Genomic DNA, 17,182 nt, shown 5'->3' with positions numbered 1-17,182 from the left:
AGTCAATTCGACTGTCGTAGTTAAGCGGGTTATCACCAGGCAGTGGCAGTTAAACAATTTACTCCAACACTGATCAATTTATCAATCGCATTTTGATGATATTGATTAACGATCCGCCAATGCTCCTGGACTATCGCGCGTTCAAGTTTGAGCGTCCAATGATGTTTAGAACAGGTGTTTCTTCTTTTCTTGGTGAAACTGATTTTCCAATCAAGGTAATCAAAACTCATTATCAAACGACGCCGTCGCGCATTATGCAGAAATGGCGTCTCGACTGATTCCATCTGAGTCTAGGTTAAAAGCGTATGCTTCTTCATTTTACAATTGCAGAAAACGCTTTGTTTTATTTGATTCGTCTTCTTAAGCATCTCCATTCAGTTCTTGAATTTAATCACCTTTGACATGCTTGACATTAATGCATTAGTCACATCCCTCGATACTGATTTCCATGTAGTACCTAAATGGTACGCCACTGGAGAAGACGTTATCACCATTTTCTACCCTTCTCGCACTTTACGATTTGTTGTACTCGAATTTCGGTGCAATGCCCTCAAAGCACCCTAATTCGCTTCACATCTGTTTCCAACGAACACGTGTCCCTTCAGGTACTTCGATGTCGTCGCTTTTTCGAGCCTCCGATTACATTTTGAATGTGATTTTCTTCGCGCAATGACGACTGATTTCGCACCCATGAGTACTTTGCAATCCACTTGCAATTTCGTTCAGTATTATGAGTGGTCACTGTCGTCGTTGCTGCAATATGGTCACTATTCTCATTCAAGGCATTAATAATGTCGCCAACTATTTTTCATTACTTGCCAGTCAACTTTGAACCTTCTTTTCGAATTGTGGAGCACCTTCTTCAAATTTCTCTATCTTCAATTCATGTCGGTTAACCCTTTTGACCTTTGGCTTGGGTTGTTTCCTTTTTCCAATAAGAATTGGTCCAGCTGATGTTCGCATATTCGAACATCCAACATCTGGTCGATTCCCATTCGGTACCTGCTTCGTTCCGCCCCGTCAGCTGATCGACCCTTATTGCGCTGATGTCTTGCAGACTCCAGAAATTGTGTTTTCGAAGCGCTACCATTGTCTCTGTCACTTTACGTAACTTCTCGGTGCTTTATTTTCTTCTAATTTAAGTGATTGACGCATCAAACGTTAAGCATTCCGTTATGTGTCAATCCGCTGCGGTGTTAATCAAAGGGTTGGAGATGAAAGCAGATTTTAGACTTTGCACGTTTCGATATCACCATCGACATTATTCTGCGGGTAGTTAAATCGCACATCAATGCAACTCGAACCTCGTTGATGCGCCCCAGCTTCTCAATTATCATTTCATCTTCCGTTAAATTTGAAGAAAGTGCTTTTGATGTCATCACCGCTTTGAAACTTAACTCTGCGGTACAATTGTACGAAATTTTATGTTCTCTCCATTTCTTCAATTTCGGTTGATCGTAGATTAACCTTATACACCATTTGCAACGTCCCTCTTCAAGGTGTCGGATTTCGCAGTTCTGCTTTCGTTCGATGATAACGATTGGTGATTTTTGGTGGACGATGAATCCAATTAATCGTCAATTGTTGTGCCAAAAATACACTCCACGTTAAATTCGCCAATTTTTACAGTCGGCAATTTGCAAAACTCAAAGCGTTTAATTTTGCACAGGATTCCTGACTATAACCCTTTCTCATTGTTTACCTCAGATTATTCGGACAGTCTTCTTCTTTTACTGCTTGAGGTAATCACAAAAACAGTTTGTTTCCTGATTGCTTCATTTGGCAATACCTTGATTACCTCCACTGATCTCGTTGTTAATATTCGTGTTGAGTGTTGTTTATTCTGGGCCCTTATTAGCGTGACATCAATCACATAAATTGTAATACCCTTACCGAATCTCATCGTTCGGCACCCATCATTCATCACGGAGACAATCGTGATGTTACTTTATCGTACTTTGTTGCCCTTGAAGATTACGCGCCATTTTAGTTCTTGATTCGGTACTTCCTATCCAGTGTTTTATCGCAATCAAATCAATTAATTTGAAACACCGATAGCCTCATGATTTACCCAATGTTTCGTTGTACAAAAACGATTACAGTTATTGTTCTCAATTCACGGTCAACCAAAAATGGTTCGCATCCCTTTTCCGGGTCATCGTGCTCGCAGCTGTTTGTTGGGGGAGTAGGCCATTAATGTGTCACGACCCAACACTTGTCCTTCAGCTGAAGAGTTCGATCTCAATCCAGCTCAATCGTACCTTATCGTCGTAATCGTTTTACATGAAATTCATATTCATGTCTTACACCCTAATTAGCTAGACTGATGCAACAAAACCAAATCTTAACAGCATAAAAATTACATCACATATTGTGGTACCAATTAATTTTTGCTAGTCAAGTTACTGTTTTATTATTTTCTATGTTGCTCTCTCTCTCATGACCATTAAGACTTTCTTACTTTACCCTCAAGTTAAAAACCGTCTCATGGTATTTTTCACACTAATTCTCCCAATACCAATAACTTATCGTCTGCTCTTAAGGGGTGAGACTGACGTTTATGTTTCGTTTTCTAACACCCTAAAACGAAGTGGTCGGCTAACATGGGAAACGTCTGGCGATTAGATACGGCGTGCACTAATAATTCTACACACATGCAGATCATGCAATGGCATTTTGGTATTATTAGAAATTTTTACACATGTAAGCGATTCGCAGCGTTACATTTATGTCAGGTAAAACCGTAAGACACAACCTTACAAGTCAAGTAGTACACAGTTGGTTTAGAGTACCCATTATTTCATTCAATGACACGCAAATTCAGATCCCACTTCTGAATTGTAAATCGATTTTTTACGCTTAAATGCTGAATTTACGAAACCAACCCTCATTACAGGGTTGTACTCATTTTCTTTCCTTGAAAGGGTACTTCTAACTACCAACACAATGCTACTTGACTCACCCCTTCCGGAACACCCTTATTTAGTCAGGTCCGGGCTTAGCTCGACTGGGAAGTCATGGAATTCTTGCAACAAAACATATTGCCACCTGCCTTATCGGCCTTAATCATTTATTAATGAAATAACTTACCGGGGGAGCTCCGCCCCCTGCCCCATCGCTGGATAGCGGCTCGGATTACTGGCATTGACCCCTTTTTCTGCAACTGAAGGACACCCATGTTCTCACTCCGATCCTGGTGACATCTTGACATCTTTTTCTTTCTTCGAGTACGGCAAAGTCAACCATTACCGTACCCACCCGCGTACTGGAAATTAACCATCCAGCACGCTACCTGGAAGTCAGCCATCCAGGCCTTCTGGAACTAAACCATCCAGGCCCTCTGGAAATCAGCCATCCAGCTCTCTGGAAGTAAGCCATCCAGCCCGACATGTAGCCCCTCGCCTTCTGGAAATCTACCATCCAGAACACTTCCTGGAAATCAGCCATCCAGGCCGCCTGGAAGTCAACCATCCAGACACTACATGTCCCTCACTCAGCGCATTCTGGAAATCTACCATCCAGAACACTTCCTGGAAGTCAGCCATCCAGGCATCCTGGAAATCAGCCATCCAGGCCCCGCACCGCGCACAACACTCAATTTCCACCTTCTCCACCTACGGCCAATTCTTCACCTCTTGGCCACCATCCCTTTCACCGCCCAATTCCTTACTGCCTGAAGCTACACATTCTGGCGTCATTCACCCCAACCCGGGGTGCGCACAAGTTACTGAGCCAATCCAAGGGCCCTTAATTACAACATTAATGACTCCCAGTTACGTCATCATCATTATAACAAATACCACATTTTTATCGTCTTACAATTGTTTCAAAATTAGGTCTTTTTTGAACAGATTCATGTTCAAAAAGTATAAAAACTGAACTGTACAAAAATAGCAGATTATTTATCATTAAGAGTAGAAGTAAGTCTTTTTGTGGTAAGCCCAGAGATTGAGAGCCGAGACGAAGCACAAAAAGATCTGCTCTGAATGATATGTACTATTTTACCTTCAAACGAATCAGAATAAAATATAAATTTCAACAAGAACTCATTTATGAAAACAAAAGGTATAAAAACCAGCCAAATTGTCAATAAATTTACCTTAATTTGTTAGTTTCAAGCTTATTAAGTTAGACGTGCGTTTAATAATTTCTGATTTTGATAACTGACAGCGCCGGCAACGACATTTATCGTGCACATGGGCGACTCGTCTTACACCGCTGTCAAACATAGGATAATAAGTTTGGCATTCCGGTTTTTTGAGACTTTTCCTTCATGGTACACATTCACTTGTAAATAAGTCCGGCATCTATTGATAATAAAGCTAAATTTCAGCATGAGAACAAATCGCTTGTGAAATTTTTTTTTACAGTTAACCGTTGATGATTTCTAAATAATGAAATAGATATTTCCAATACAATAAATGAAAAACATTCGTACATAAAACGTTGTAAAATACACCTGTATTGTATTATTGAGGAGGGTGATTTGTTCTCACTCAGGCCGCAATCGAGATGAAATGAGGATACACCAGTAAAGTCTTTATTCGAGCTACTTATGCAATAAACAAAGCTGTAAATGCACGTATGATTTGGTGTACAAAATTCAGCGAAGGAGACTCTTTCAAAGTTTATTTTTAATTTGTTTTTGATACTTTGATCGTACTCGAAATGAAGAATGTGAACCAACATAGCGTAAAAACAAATTGTATGTACCAAATACAGTTCTTGGAATTGACGGCGCAAAAGAATGACTAATTAATTATAACAGGTGTTATCTAAAAAAAGTAAACGATTAGATTGGTTAAAAGAGGTAATTAGAGTTTAGTCATTCATTTGTGCCAAAATTGTTTATATCAAAAAAGATTAATAGAGATTAATAATTAAGAGTTCGAAGTAAAAAATATTGCCGACTACCTTCAAAATAGCAACTGTGAGATTTGCTTTGTGGGCTCCGTGAATTTTTGGTTTTCTTATTCGTATTTCCCAGGTTGGGCAATTCTATGTTTTGTTTCTCGTTTTTGTTTAGTTGTATGAAGTGAAAGTAGTAATGGATTTGAGGTAGACCTAAATTTTATGGTTTATTTTTGATATATGTAATAAATTGGTGTGCAAATTGCTAATAAATCTAACCGTAACTGGTTTTCAGACTATAATTAGATACTAATTGATGTGTAAAAATAGATGACATTGACATGTCATAAGTTCATTGTGTAATATGAATCCAAAAAAGTGTATAGGTTGAATACATTCATTCTTAAAATTTTTGTGAGATGTTTGTTGCGAACTAAAAGTATTTTTTTGTTTTAGACAATAACGGGAGCGATGTCGACTTTAAGTCCTCCTGTGCAACTCGAAAAGCCAGAAAATCAAGCTCGAGTGGACTGGATCCAGGATTGCGCAACTGGTCCAGACTTCGATTACCCATCCGAGTTTTATGAACATACAGAGGCTCTCTGGAAGGATAAAGGTGTACAGGTAACTACCAAATTCTTTGTCTGGCAAACCAACATGTTAGGAATTAACAATTGTTTATGTGGGTAGAACGAACCAATTATCACATATTAATGTTTCATAGAAATTTGGTAGGTTAATTACGGCATGGTATGAGTATTGATAAAATGTCAATATTTGTCTTTTAATAATGCACAAAACCGTTCACAATTTGTGACTGATGATGGATTTCAGGAAATTAGTGTTTCTCTCAATTCGAAAGCGATCGTATTAAAGGAGTTGATGTTGTAACTCACTAAATTGTTAATGAAAATTAGTGATCTCACTCCTGTTTGTGTAAGGTCATGTGGAGTAATTGAAAGATCGGGACTATTACGAAACAATATCCACTTCTCCTTTTGATGTCGAAAATATGTTGCAGGTCACGTTCGAAAGAAGTAACGAATACCAATTGATAGATTGTGCGAAGTACTTCCTTGATCAAGTGAGCGTAATCAAACAACCCAATTACACTCCAACAGAACAGGACATCCTGCGCTGCCGTGTACTTACAAGCGGCATATTCGAAACGCTCTTCCAGGTTGATAAAGTCAACTTCCAGTAAGATTACAGCACCAATCCCTCTTCGTTTGCTAACTTTCCAACTTTTTTCAGCATGTTCGATGTCGGTGGCCAAAGGGACGAAAGACGAAAATGGATCCAATGTTTCAATGACGTCACAGCGATCATATTCGTAACGGCGTGTAGCTCGTACAACATGGTTCTTAGAGAAGATCCCACCCAAAATAGGCTGCGTGAAAGCCTCGACCTGTTCAAATCTATATGGAACAACAGGTGGTTGCGTACCATTTCCGTCATTCTTTTTCTCAACAAGCAGGACCTGCTCGCGGAAAAAATTCTTGCAGGTTAGAAACATTCGGGGAATTTGCCTTATCAGAATGTCTTTGATAATACTGATTTAGGTAAAAGTAAACTCGAGGACTACTTTCAAGATTTCTCTCGATATCAAACACCACCGGAAGTTGTGAACGATTTAAACGAGCCTCCTGAAGTTTTTCGAGCTAAGTACTTCATAAGAGACGAGTTCCTGGTGAGTAAAAAATACATACACGAACTGACCTAGTGGTATCAATAATCTGAGAAGTTCAGAACTAATTCAGATTTTTTGTATCACTGGATTAGTGCAAAGAAAGTTCTCGCAGATGTGAGCGTGCTTTGTTCTTTTTCAGCGCATAAGTACAGCCTCTGGTGAAGGCAAGCACTATTGTTATCCTCACTTTACTTGTGCCGTTGATACGGAGAATATCAGGAGAGTGTTTAACGACTGCCGTGATATCATTCAGCGTATGCACCTTCGCCAGTATGAACTCTTATAACCGCCCACCTCATTTTTTAGTCTGTTTTGTCTCCAACGCTTTCTTACTAACAAGTCGATTCCATTCTGCTTACGTTTGTCAAGTTAATATCATTCTACTTTAAGATAAAAAACGAAAAAAGAGTAAAAAAAGTACACAAAACGACCGTAGGACCAACTGAGACAACGCATTAAAAAGTTTTTATTTCTTATACTATGATAGTGTCGATAAAAAGTTGAGAATTTGGCAAACGTAACGTGTTCCCTGTTGTCAATCACATGGTATATTGTGTATCATTTCTAATGCATTTCATTGGATTTCGTCGTATTTTGACAATTTTTTATTCGTTCTTAGACGTCAGTATCATGAAAAAAGTACAAATCACTGAAGTTTCAGTCAATTTGCCATAACAATCTTCTTCGTTCGAGTTGCGTTTATAACGTTTTGTTTTAATATCATAACCCACATGTGTTTTGTCATGAACATCATTGTGATATCAAATTAGTGTTTATATAGATCATATAAAATAGCAAATAAGTTATTGATTTACCGAGTATTGTTTGTAAATTTACATGTTTTGCTTTATTTCTTCGTTCTGTAAGTGGAGACGTTTTAGCGTAGGTTAGCGTAGGCCGAAAGCGTCTATTTTCGACAGCTTCGACGTCTGTAAGAGATTTTGATAGATCTGGGGCGGTAGCGGTCGCAAATGGTGCTCTCTTTCTTTTTTTTTATTGTAGAGGATCATGGTAAAAAGTAAAGCGACTTTGCCCAGAACGTCTCTGCTCGGTGAATTGTATGTTCATGAATTTGATTCATCTTTTTGGAATTGTGATAATCTAAACTTTTTATACACTTATCAATGAATTGTTTGTAAAAAAGTCGAATTTCGTGTGCAATCTCATTTACAAGAAAAATTGAGGATCTTTAGCAGTTAACAATCATTATTTGTAACGATATATTTTTTTATATGTTAACCTATTCTTAAATCAAAGTGTTGTATTTATTTTTATTATTCGTTGAGATTAGAGGTAGTGCAATAATTTTAGTTGAACTGGCACAATTCTTGATGTTTATTATTGCTTTAGACTTTCCCTTTTGTGTTTCCATCTGATGACTTCTGCTCAATTCAAAGAATACAGCTTCGTACTTAAGTCGTGTGTTGCTGGGGTAGGGAGAGGGTTGCTATTGGCGCGCGTTTTTGAGTTGAGTAGATTATGGTTTAGTTGTTGGTTTTACTAATATACTACAGATAGTGTAAGCGATGGAGACTTTTATTTTTTACAATCTGTAGATGCACAAAGAAGAGTGTGAATCTAGCTATATGTCCATGAAACCAACTTGTAAAATAAGGTACGGAACTAGTGTAATACATCACTATAGATCAGTGTATTTTGTTTTTCATAATGTCACGTGATTTCGTTTTTACTGTTTTTTTATCGGTTTTAGTTTACCTTATTTGTAAGTTCGGTTCGGCGGGATTATCACTCTAATAAATTCATGCTTTTATTAGTTCGGTAGTGACTAATTAATAATAAAATATATATGTGCCGCTAGTCTAATAAACGGAACAATGAAATTTCGTTTGTTCATTTTTTATTTCGGCGAGTTGCACTGTTCCAGTTTAAAAAAAGTTTACTGAATGTTATATTTGTTAATAAATTATAAATATTTATATCTGTAAAAGTGAGTTTGTGGTCAAGTCGTAGAAACGTTTCATTTCTTTACTCGAAAAAAGAAAAAATCTTTTACCGGCCAGAATATTCGATGTCAATGAATGTATAGATAAAAAAAAGTTTTACTTCTTGACTATATACACACTCTAAGATTCGGCTGACTGTATTATATCAGCATATTGCTCCATTTTTGTAGTCTGTTTCTGTGTCAAATGCAGGAATCTCTTGTTAAGTTTTTTCTTTCGAAATATTTTTATGTGTATTGTTTTCGTGGCGTCAGTAATATGCCGATAACATACATGAACCTGTTCTTCCTGACTCCTGGTGACTCTGAGTGACCTAGGTCGTCGGGTATTGCACAACTGCAGTAAAAGCAATTTTGTCTAGGTATGGGAAAGCGAGCCTGTGCGAGTGAGTGCGCGCGCAAATGAGTAAAAGTGAATTCATCGTTGTGAGCTGATCTAAGCAGTATTCTTTTGTTTTATTTGTTTATTGTTTTGCCAATATTGTATATGTGAATGTGAGATTCAAAGCATGCGCATGGTGAAAACTGCCTGTCATGAATCTTGTATCTATAAATATATAAATAAATGAATAAAATATGAAATTATATGAAGATATGTAACTAAATGACCTGTAATAAATATGTCTTATTTAAAATTCTCTTTCTACAAATCTATAGAAACACCTCTACCTGGACATATTTTACTCTGTACAAATGGAACCAACATCAATAAATGTAAGTGAAATCCGTTTTCTTTTTTTCATAATTTGTATTCTCTTATAAAACCATACCGATCAAGTTGGGTAAATGATGCGCAAAACTGCAAAAACAAGTAAAAATGTTTAATAAAAACAACAGTACAAAAAGTATAACATAAGTACGAAATTATATCACAACGAAACGAAATCACCGATGGGCCGCAAGAAAACCAAAGTGCTCAAGCTGGACGTGTTTCCATTACAAAAAACCAATCACGTGTGTAGTTTCAAGTGCCTTCTCAGATGAGCGCTCTGAGAGAATCTCTTGTTGCAAAACTTGCAAACAAAAGCCTTTTCTCCAGTGTGAATGACTAAATGTTGTTTCAATTCTTGTTTGGTGTAGAACGCTTTTCCACAATGCTCGCAGGTGAAGTTTTTTTCGCCTGTGTGGTGTCTTAAATGAGAGTACAAATTGCTGCTGCTTCCAAAACATTTCCCACACGTTGTACAAACAAAAGGACGTTCCCCGTTATGTACCATCGTATGTTTATGTAATTCCTGTCTGGTTGAGAACGCTTTTGGACAAAGAGTGCAGGCGTGGGGACGTTCACCTGTGTGCGTACGCATATGTGTGGTTAAATGGCCTGAATTCACAAACCGTTTTTCGCAAATATGACAACAATACGGTTTCTCCCCAGTATGGATTCTTATATGTTGCGTCAAGTATTCTCGCCTGTTAAAAATCTTTCCACAAGTCTCACATTGGTGAATTTTCGTTTCTTTTGGTCGCTTTCTTGCAACCTTTTTGTTTTCGACATTTTTATCTGGAATCGTTTCGGGGTTTGTTTCAGTCTCAAAATTAATATCGCTTTTATCAGGCTCGTTGAAATTAAGCTGCACAATGTTTGGATTGGTGTAAAATTGGCGGAGGCGTAAATCGGAGTTTTCGCATTGTAGCTTAAATTGGAATGCCACGTTTAATTTTGCCAAGCACTTTTGGCAAATACTGGTGGGTAATCCATCCCCTTGCAAAATCTACAAATTCGGCGTAAAGCCTTTGTTTATAAGTTTATACGAACATTTACCTGGACAGAAGCACATGACATAATCATGTTGAAAATTGGCTCAGATCCTTCAAAAATATTACACATTTTTTTGTTGCTTTGGGATTTTTCCAAACAGATTCGACATATTACGGCGGAATTTACATCACAATAGTAGTTTAATTGGTCTTGGGGGTAAAATTTTAAGTCTTCCAAAGTAGCCATGTTTGAGGTTATGTTGACTGTCAAAGTGAAATTGACAAGGCGGCAAATTTAAAAACCTTGAAAAATGGAAAAAGCTTGTGAATTATCGCAGTTAAAACACTAGTGATATTAAGTTTTATGAGACGAGTTTTTGATGCAATTTTTTAAAATTTCCTTATTAAATTCATTTTTTAATAAAATTTTCCGACGTTTGTATGGTAACGAAGCTATTAACGCATCCAATGTGAAACAGTGTTAACGCACTCAAAACGAATGCGGAAATGCCTCTATTACCCCAGAGAAAATTAGGAAAAAACTGTTTTCAAAGTTGCGAAAGATCTATGGGTGTAGGGAACTCTCGGAATCTCAAACATAAAAGTTAAATGATCTGATAAGAATGTTATTCTTTATTATCGTACATGTTTAGAGCTACACCGAGTACAGCATAATTTACTGTAAAATAATTTTACCTGTGATGTAAAAGCAACATAAATTATTCGTTTCAGGTGAGTTATATGCACATCTACAATGCCTTGTGTTGCATCAGTTAAAATATCACGAAACACTTTACATATTTGATTAATACTTCTCTATCACCGTAGTCATGATTGTTATTGTTTAATATAAACGATCTTAAAAAAGATTTTATAAAAATCAGTCGATTTAAACTTTGACCAAGGGAAGCGTCGCGATCACCCAACAATCTGCCAAATCATTGGATTTTATGTGTCTTCAGATGCCTGATGAGATGTGCTTTCTGTGAAAATCGCTTATTACAATACTCACACAAAAATGCTTTTTCTCCTGTATGTACCAACATGTGTTGATATAATTGTCCTTTTGTTGAAAAAGCCTTACCACACTGGTCACAGCGGTAGTTTTTTTCGCCGGTATGGATTTTCGTGTGGGTGTTCAAATTACTTGAACTGGCGAATCTCTTGGGACAATATGTGCACCCATAGGGTCTTTCTGAAGTATGAATCGCGATAGTATGTTTAGTGAGTTGTTGGGCTGTCGCGAACGCTTTTTGGCAAGCTGCACATACGTGGTTCTTCTCTCCTGTATGTGTCCTCATATGAGTGTGCAAGTGGCCCCCATTTATAAATCGTTTGTCGCAAAGATGGCACACGTAGGGACGTTCCCCTGTGTGTATACGAATGTGGTGAATAAGACCTGGTTTGGTGCGAAAGACCTTGCCGCAAGTATCGCACTGATGCTGTTTTGTTGCCTTTTTTGACGATTTTGAATTTTGATTGATACCAATAAGAGTAAGGTCTTCTACTTTTAAATCAAGTTCTGCAGGTTTTAAATCACCAAATTCAATTTTAAACTCTGTCAAACTGTTTTTATCTAAATCATGGAGAGAAGTCGTCGGTTCAATATGCACGTTTTGTAATGGTTGCAACTGGTTTTGCCCCATTTGATTCTCTGTCACATTATTTACTTCTTGAATGGAATTGCTTTCAGTAACCTGCACTGGTTCCAACTGATTCGCATTATTTGTATTATCTCCGAACGAAATCGTCTGGGCACTGTCTTTTTTCACTTCCATAAACCCAGTGAGATCTGGAGTGGTAGGTAAATGGTTAAAGTTGTCAAAGCATTGTCGTAGCTTAGCATCTGATGATTCACATTGAGTTTTAAATTGGAATGCTATGTTTAACTTTGAGATACACTTCTGACAAATGTACGGAGGAAGACCGTCACCTTCTATCACCTGAAATTACAGAATTATCAACAATTCATTGTTTGTAAATTGTCGCTTACCTGCACGGAAGCGCATGCCATTATTAAGATCGAAAAATGTGGCGGTTTAATCGGATCAAATATCGGCATCAACTTGGGATTTCTTTCTAAACATATCCTGCAGATATTGTTTATGTTCATTGTTAAATAATAATTTAAAACATCGCTGGATTGCATGTTTTTGTTGTTGTATGCCATTTTTACGTCATTTGGGAGCTGCCGGTAAGGAAGATCTCGCAGTTGCCGACATTTCAAATTTTGGAACCAAATTAAAACATTTCACTGCAAGAGTTAAGAAGTGCTTTTGAAAATGTAGAAATTTTATGGTTTCACGCTCGTAATCATTTATACAATATATTTTAGTCATGACTTACGGTTGTGCTACACTTCAATTTGCAAACAAAGTTGGGCAGAATCCCACGTTTAAAATTTAAAACCATTTTATCTTTATTATCACCCTAATCTTTATTTTATCTAAACTTATCACATTTTTTTTTAAATTAATCCACATCCGTCACACAAAAACTAATGTAAAAAAAGCTCCTACACTTACCGACGTAAATCTGATGGCGCCAAATTCAAATTACTCGGGATAAAACTATCTATAATTTATTCATTCGATACAAATTTACACTAGTAAGTACAATAACAGTAGTTATCAAGAATAATACTTGTGCTTCAACAGGTTGTGCAAAAATATTTCATTTCGTTAAGGCGAGTTATTGGAAATTAATTTCCATGAGAGGTTACAATTAAAGGCATTGTATTGCTGCTAGTTTAGTGTTAACAATAAAATTACAAATAAAAAAATCACAATAAATTTTGGTTTGAATGTAGGAGTTTAAAGTACTTAACTTAAAATGATTTTTGGCACAGCTTCAGTATCTAGCTACAATGTTTATAAAACTGATAACAAGAGCACCATGTGAAAATGATAACAAATAACATGAGAAATGAGTAATTCTGAGTGCACTTATAATCCTAGGGCTGAGATATACATAAATGCAAAGTTTAGTACATTGATGGCCCACCTCAATGCTACCTGTTTTATATACAAAACAACATATATATACACGCAGTTGTGTTATCTAATACTTGCATTAATAAATACGCACTTGCACACTGTCATATAAATAAAATAACAACTCATTGGCACCAGTTCAATTCCTGAAAACATAAATGAGCATTAAAATGTGACTACAAGGATAATAAAAGGTATTTCATTTTTTAGGAAAATGAGCCGGACAATGATCGTGGTTAAAAAAAGTGAAAAATGAAATCTTTTGTCCTGAAGGTTTACCTTGTATGTTGGGTCGTAGCCCCCTTTACTTTTCATTTGGTTTTGTAATGCTATAAGTTGGTCACCTGGCATTTCAACGTCCCTGCTGCCTATATGTCCAGTATGTTGAAAATTAGTTGGTGAACCAATCATGGATCTAAAACTCCTTATTTTTATGGAATAAGAAAAATTCGTTATTTACCTGTCAATTCGAATTCGTCGTTTTTGAGGTTGTTGCACACAGCAACTAAACCAAGACACCCACAAATCACCTACAGCCGCCATCTGAAAATTGCACTGCTTGTAAATGAGGAAGACGAAGATTATTTTAAATTTGCGGTTCAAAGTGTTCAAGTGCTCCTTATATAGATAACAATCTGATAAAATGTAAACAGCAAATAAATACATTAGTTAGTGTGTACAGGGATAAGTGGACGGTTTGGCGATGTTGCCAAATAATTGCTCACCTTTGTTAAAAGAAGAAGAAATGTTATTTAGCTAAATTTAGAAGGAACTATTGAACTAAAATTACAAAGAACACAGCACGAAACACAACCTCTATGTAGAAGCCATCAAGGTCGAAGACGTCAAAACAAGGCGTCGCCAACACAACATCGACAATCGCATTGTTGCCAACTTCTTAGAAAATCGATACCACAAAAAATGTTCAAACTTGATTCAAAGGTTTATTGATCAACACATTTACATGTAAGAAATGTTAAATTATCACAAAAAGAAAAATAATAAAAGAACAATTTATTACATAATACATGTAATAATTTGAAGATGGACTAAAGTGCTATTAATACAATTGAATGAATTTTTAGGTTCTTTAACAAAAAAATTTATTCAATGAATTCAACTAAATGGATTTACTTTTTCCATTGATCTTTTTCGTAGTCCCATTTTGAGGAAATGCCCTGAATTGGGTTAACCTGCAAGTCAATAATACGTCTCAACTGAGCTTGCCTATACTCTTCCTGGAAAGTATGAGGGATTGGTGCATATACTGTAAAAAAAAGTCAAACTTGATCTTCTTATGTTGGTTACTAGTTACCAAAAACTTTCATGAAGTAGTAGGTCCACATGCCAAGAGCGGCCAAAACTAGAGTGATTCCTATAACAGATTTCCATTCGCCTGTAGGTGCTTTCATTTCAGCAAAAGTTTGGCAGAAAGATGCTCTGTACAAAGCCTTTTTCTCTTCAACGCTCAATTTGCGCCAGTCACCCTTTTCTTTTTCGCGCAAAGCCTAAAATCGCAACCTTAAAAAATGAAGGCTTATGATTGAACATTACTTGAATGTCAGGAGTGGCTTCCTTCCATCGGATGGCAGGCAGAGGAAAGTCCACACGGTCGACGTAGTTTGGTTGGCCATTGAAACCAAAACCAACGACTTCCCTGTTGCCAATGATTGACCGCATGTCACTCATTGAAGCCTTGGAAAAGCAGATCCTAAGGGGCAAAGCCCTCATTGACAAGAGTCTCCCCGCCATTATCTAAATACAAACAAGATTTTAGTCACAAATTGGAAAGAACGCTGCAGTTTTTTCAGAGAGCTGGATCTGACATTGATTACCTAATCGCTAGTAACAGCCACCTAGATCGAATATTGCGAAATTGCTACAACCTTGATTTAGCAAAACTTATAATTACACAGCCCATACAATTAACAAGCAAAGTCCAAAAGGCTCAATTATCAGATAATTTTGACAAAATTTTAAAATAATCTTACCTGAAAAAGGAGACAAAATGGCCGGCGCAATCACTTCGGAGGTCAAGCTCGTGTGTAACCTGTTGCCAAAATAGCATAATAAAAATCACCACAATATTTTTACAAATAAATTCATTTATTCGTTTTGTCAGTTGTATAAATATACGGTAGTAAATATTCATAGAGTCATTTTATAAAAGATTTGAATACATTTGTAGGAATTTAAAGCACATTTTCATTGAATTTCATTGGTTACTTGGGGATTTTTTGTCGCTCCTTCTGTATTGGCGAACCTGGAAATTTGAATTTAGTGACAGCATGCTTTTTAACATTTGAATTTTGTGATTATCATATTGTTAATCACTCCTTAGGCTTCGTTTATTGTATGTAAAAATAATAAATTTAAAAAATAACATTTATTTACGTTATACGCGTATTTTTTACATTTTCATTACGTAAGTTGTCAAGGTTGGTTTTGTGAGGTTAGGTTTCCCAAGAGGTGTCATTTTAAAAGCCGAAATTATAACATTGTCGAAAATGGCCAATTCTCTGCGTTTAGCTTTCAGAACTCTTTGCTATCCTTTGAGAAATGATTTTCTTAAGTTAACACCGCTTGTAACACCCCAAAGTAAGTAAATCTTTTTATAACCTCACTTTGTCACACGCTTTTTCAAGCAGCTAGAACTCTGTATGCGAAATCAACTCTGGGGATTGAGGCATTTAAGGAACAACAAAGGCAGACCAAAAATCAAATGGAAAATATTGAGCAGAAATTTCGCGAACGAATGACGACTTACGCAAGTCAAGATTCTAAAAACATGATTTTCACAGAAGATCTTAAAAACATGATTCATTTAGCTGAAACTGATGCTGATTTTGATTTGGTGGTGAAAATGATGACAAAGTGAGTTATTTGCGCCTACAACTAGCCGGCTAATTGTGATATTTTAGGTTCAATGGCCAAAACAAACAATTAAGATTTGGTAACTTTGTATTTGGCCCCGTCATAATGCGTATGCTTTACATTTTCAATAAGGCTGATCTAGCGCTCGAATGTTTTAAATCTCCAGAATTGAATGGAGTTTTTGATCAATTGATCACCTATCAAGTTTTACTTGATTTATTGTATGAAAATGGCAAGTACCAAGAAGTGCTTGACACCTTTGACTTAATTAAAAAAAAGCAGTTGCAAGGAGCTAAAAATCCGAGAAATGCGGTGGTCTTAACCATGGCTGCTTGCTACAAAATGGTAATAACCCACTTATTTGAAGACTTGTTCTAATAGGGTTTGTAGAATTCTAAAGAAAGTGTGGACTATGCTTTAAATCTTTGGAATGAACTAATGGAAGCAGGTCATTTTCCCATGAGACGAGCCACGACGTTCTGTGCTGGTTTAGCCCTAAATCAGGGTAAACCTGAAGTTGCTCTAGAGATTATTACATCTGTGCAAAAACCAAATTATGTTACAGTCAGAAACTTAAAAGTTTGTTGCAGTTTTATGATTTTTCTCTATCATTAAACAACTCTTCTTTTAGGCGAAAGCTTTAACTCAAATTGGGCGATTAGAAGATGTTATCATGTTAATGAAATCAGTTCTTGCTGAAGATCATCCTGGAGAACCACCTCAAACCTTTAATAGAGATGTCATGGAAAGTGTGAAAGAGGCAGTTTCAAAATGTGATAACACGGAAATTTCTTTGGAGTTTAACAGGCTGGAAAAACTATTTGAAAAAGAGGGCCATATCTCAAACACGGTAAGAATAGATTCTGAGAGTGATGTGTATAACCAGTGCGGTTTTCCAGACTGTGGATGCTCAGTTGTGTTCAGAAATTCAGCAGCCCCCAATGATGAACAATAGACAAGGAAATAAATTCAGTAGGTTCAATCCTGATCAATCTAGAGATAGGGTTAATACCTACAATAATAGGGCCCAACGACGGCCCGGTTTATCCGATTTAGTTTAATATAACTAATTGTAGTAAAACGTAAAATAAAAATCCTTTTTCCAATGAATTA

At 36.6% G+C, this 17,182-nt stretch overlaps 6 protein-coding genes across 7 annotated transcripts in view; 2 read left to right on the top strand and 4 right to left on the bottom strand.

Annotated features, from left to right (window-relative positions):
• Positions 1-9,228, top strand: part of LOC148180972 (guanine nucleotide-binding protein G(s) subunit alpha) — a 28,223-nt gene extending 18,995 nt beyond the window's left edge. The window contains exons 2-6 of the mRNA XM_088033634.1: positions 5,308-5,475; positions 5,873-6,051; positions 6,106-6,356; positions 6,414-6,541; positions 6,681-9,228. Coding sequence (XP_087889760.1) covers positions 5,308-5,475; positions 5,873-6,051; positions 6,106-6,356; positions 6,414-6,541; positions 6,681-6,827 — 873 coding nt within the window. The 3' untranslated portion in view covers positions 6,828-9,228. The remainder of the gene's footprint in view (positions 1-5,307; positions 5,476-5,872; positions 6,052-6,105; positions 6,357-6,413; positions 6,542-6,680) is intronic.
• An 84-nt stretch (positions 9,229-9,312) lies between these two features.
• Positions 9,313-10,539, bottom strand: LOC148180971 (uncharacterized). The gene is made up of 2 exons (XM_088049943.1): positions 10,267-10,539; positions 9,313-10,216 (listed from the first exon to the last, which is right to left on the bottom strand). Exons 1-2 carry the CDS (start codon positions 10,447-10,449, stop codon positions 9,455-9,457), a joined length of 945 nt encoding a protein of 314 aa, XP_087906069.1. The 5' UTR covers positions 10,450-10,539; the 3' UTR covers positions 9,313-9,454.
• Positions 10,540-10,815: 276 nt separating this feature from the next.
• LOC148180970 (uncharacterized) lies at positions 10,816-12,454 on the bottom strand. The gene is made up of 2 exons (XM_088049942.1): positions 12,196-12,454; positions 10,816-12,145 (listed from the first exon to the last, which is right to left on the bottom strand). Exons 1-2 carry the CDS (start codon positions 12,370-12,372, stop codon positions 11,141-11,143), a joined length of 1,182 nt encoding a protein of 393 aa, XP_087906068.1. The 5' UTR covers positions 12,373-12,454; the 3' UTR covers positions 10,816-11,140.
• A 313-nt stretch (positions 12,455-12,767) lies between these two features.
• Spec2 (CDC42 small effector protein Spec2) lies at positions 12,768-14,060 on the bottom strand. Its single transcript, XM_088049941.1, has 4 exons — positions 13,921-14,060; positions 13,656-13,738; positions 13,475-13,610; positions 12,768-13,341 (listed from the first exon to the last, which is right to left on the bottom strand). The coding sequence occupies exons 2-4, from the start codon at positions 13,736-13,738 to the stop codon at positions 13,321-13,323; spliced, it is 240 nt and encodes a 79-aa protein (XP_087906067.1). The 5' UTR covers positions 13,921-14,060; the 3' UTR covers positions 12,768-13,320.
• A 65-nt stretch (positions 14,061-14,125) lies between these two features.
• On the bottom strand, positions 14,126-15,287 carry LOC148180968 (cytochrome c oxidase subunit 4 isoform 1, mitochondrial-like). The gene is made up of 4 exons (XM_088049938.1): positions 15,187-15,287; positions 14,750-14,950; positions 14,511-14,703; positions 14,126-14,462 (listed from the first exon to the last, which is right to left on the bottom strand). The coding sequence occupies exons 2-4, from the start codon at positions 14,945-14,947 to the stop codon at positions 14,326-14,328; spliced, it is 528 nt and encodes a 175-aa protein (XP_087906064.1). The 5' UTR covers positions 14,948-14,950; positions 15,187-15,287; the 3' UTR covers positions 14,126-14,325.
• Positions 15,288-15,596: 309 nt separating this feature from the next.
• Positions 15,597-17,179, top strand: LOC148180967 (pentatricopeptide repeat-containing protein 2, mitochondrial-like). Of its 2 annotated transcripts, none has more exons than XM_088049933.1 (6): positions 15,597-15,793; positions 15,841-16,069; positions 16,117-16,414; positions 16,460-16,648; positions 16,701-16,919; positions 16,969-17,179. In XM_088049933.1, the coding sequence occupies exons 1-6, from the start codon at positions 15,703-15,705 to the stop codon at positions 17,128-17,130; spliced, it is 1,188 nt and encodes a 395-aa protein (XP_087906059.1). In that variant the 5' UTR covers positions 15,597-15,702; the 3' UTR covers positions 17,131-17,179. The 2 variants fall into 2 exon arrangements, with proteins under 2 accessions (XP_087906059.1, XP_087906060.1); XM_088049934.1 differs by having other exon boundaries at positions 15,599-15,793; positions 15,844-16,069.
• The last annotated feature ends 3 nt before the right edge of the window (positions 17,180-17,182 follow it).

The sequence above is a fragment of the Gnatocerus cornutus genome, chromosome 1, assembly GCF_029298725.1.
Source record: "Gnatocerus cornutus isolate USDA-ARS CGAHR chromosome 1, icGnaCorn1.1, whole genome shotgun sequence".
Lineage (NCBI taxonomy): Eukaryota > Metazoa > Arthropoda > Insecta > Coleoptera > Tenebrionidae > Gnatocerus > Gnatocerus cornutus.
This window is presented reverse-complemented; position numbering and strand designations above follow the sequence as displayed.

Coding starts and splice junctions, on each gene's coding strand:
- LOC148180971 (XM_088049943.1), bottom strand. CDS start 10,449: ATGGCTACTTTGGAAGACTTAAAATTTTACCCCCAAGACCAATTAAAC. Junction 10,217..10,266: donor TGTCATGTGCTTCTGTCCAG/GTAAATGTTCGT, acceptor CCGAATTTGTAG/ATTTTGCAAGGGGATGGATT.
- LOC148180970 (XM_088049942.1), bottom strand. CDS start 12,372: ATGGCATACAACAACAAAAACATGCAATCCAGCGATGTTTTAAATTAT. Junction 12,146..12,195: donor TGGCATGCGCTTCCGTGCAG/GTAAGCGACAAT, acceptor CTGTAATTTCAG/GTGATAGAAGGTGACGGTCT.
- Spec2 (XM_088049941.1), bottom strand. CDS start 13,738: ATGGCGGCTGTAGGTGATTTGTGGGTGTCTTGGTTTAGTTGCTGTGTG. Junction 13,611..13,655: donor CGACGAATTCGAATTGACAG/GTAAATAACGAA, acceptor AAGGAGTTTTAG/ATCCATGATTGGTTCACCAA. Junction 13,342..13,474: donor GCTACGACCCAACATACAAG/GTAAACCTTCAG, acceptor TTATGTTTTCAG/GAATTGAACTGGTGCCAATG.
- LOC148180968 (XM_088049938.1), bottom strand. CDS start 14,947: ATGGCGGGGAGACTCTTGTCAATGAGGGCTTTGCCCCTTAGGATCTGC. Junction 14,704..14,749: donor AAGCCACTCCTGACATTCAA/GTAATGTTCAAT, acceptor TTGCGATTTTAG/GCTTTGCGCGAAAAAGAAAA. Junction 14,463..14,510: donor CTACTTCATGAAAGTTTTTG/GTAACTAGTAAC, acceptor TTTTTTTTACAG/TATATGCACCAATCCCTCAT.
- LOC148180967 (XM_088049933.1), top strand. CDS start 15,703: ATGGCCAATTCTCTGCGTTTAGCTTTCAGAACTCTTTGCTATCCTTTG. Junction 15,794..15,840: donor ACCGCTTGTAACACCCCAAA/GTAAGTAAATCT, acceptor CGCTTTTTCAAG/CAGCTAGAACTCTGTATGCG. Junction 16,070..16,116: donor GTGGTGAAAATGATGACAAA/GTGAGTTATTTG, acceptor GTGATATTTTAG/GTTCAATGGCCAAAACAAAC.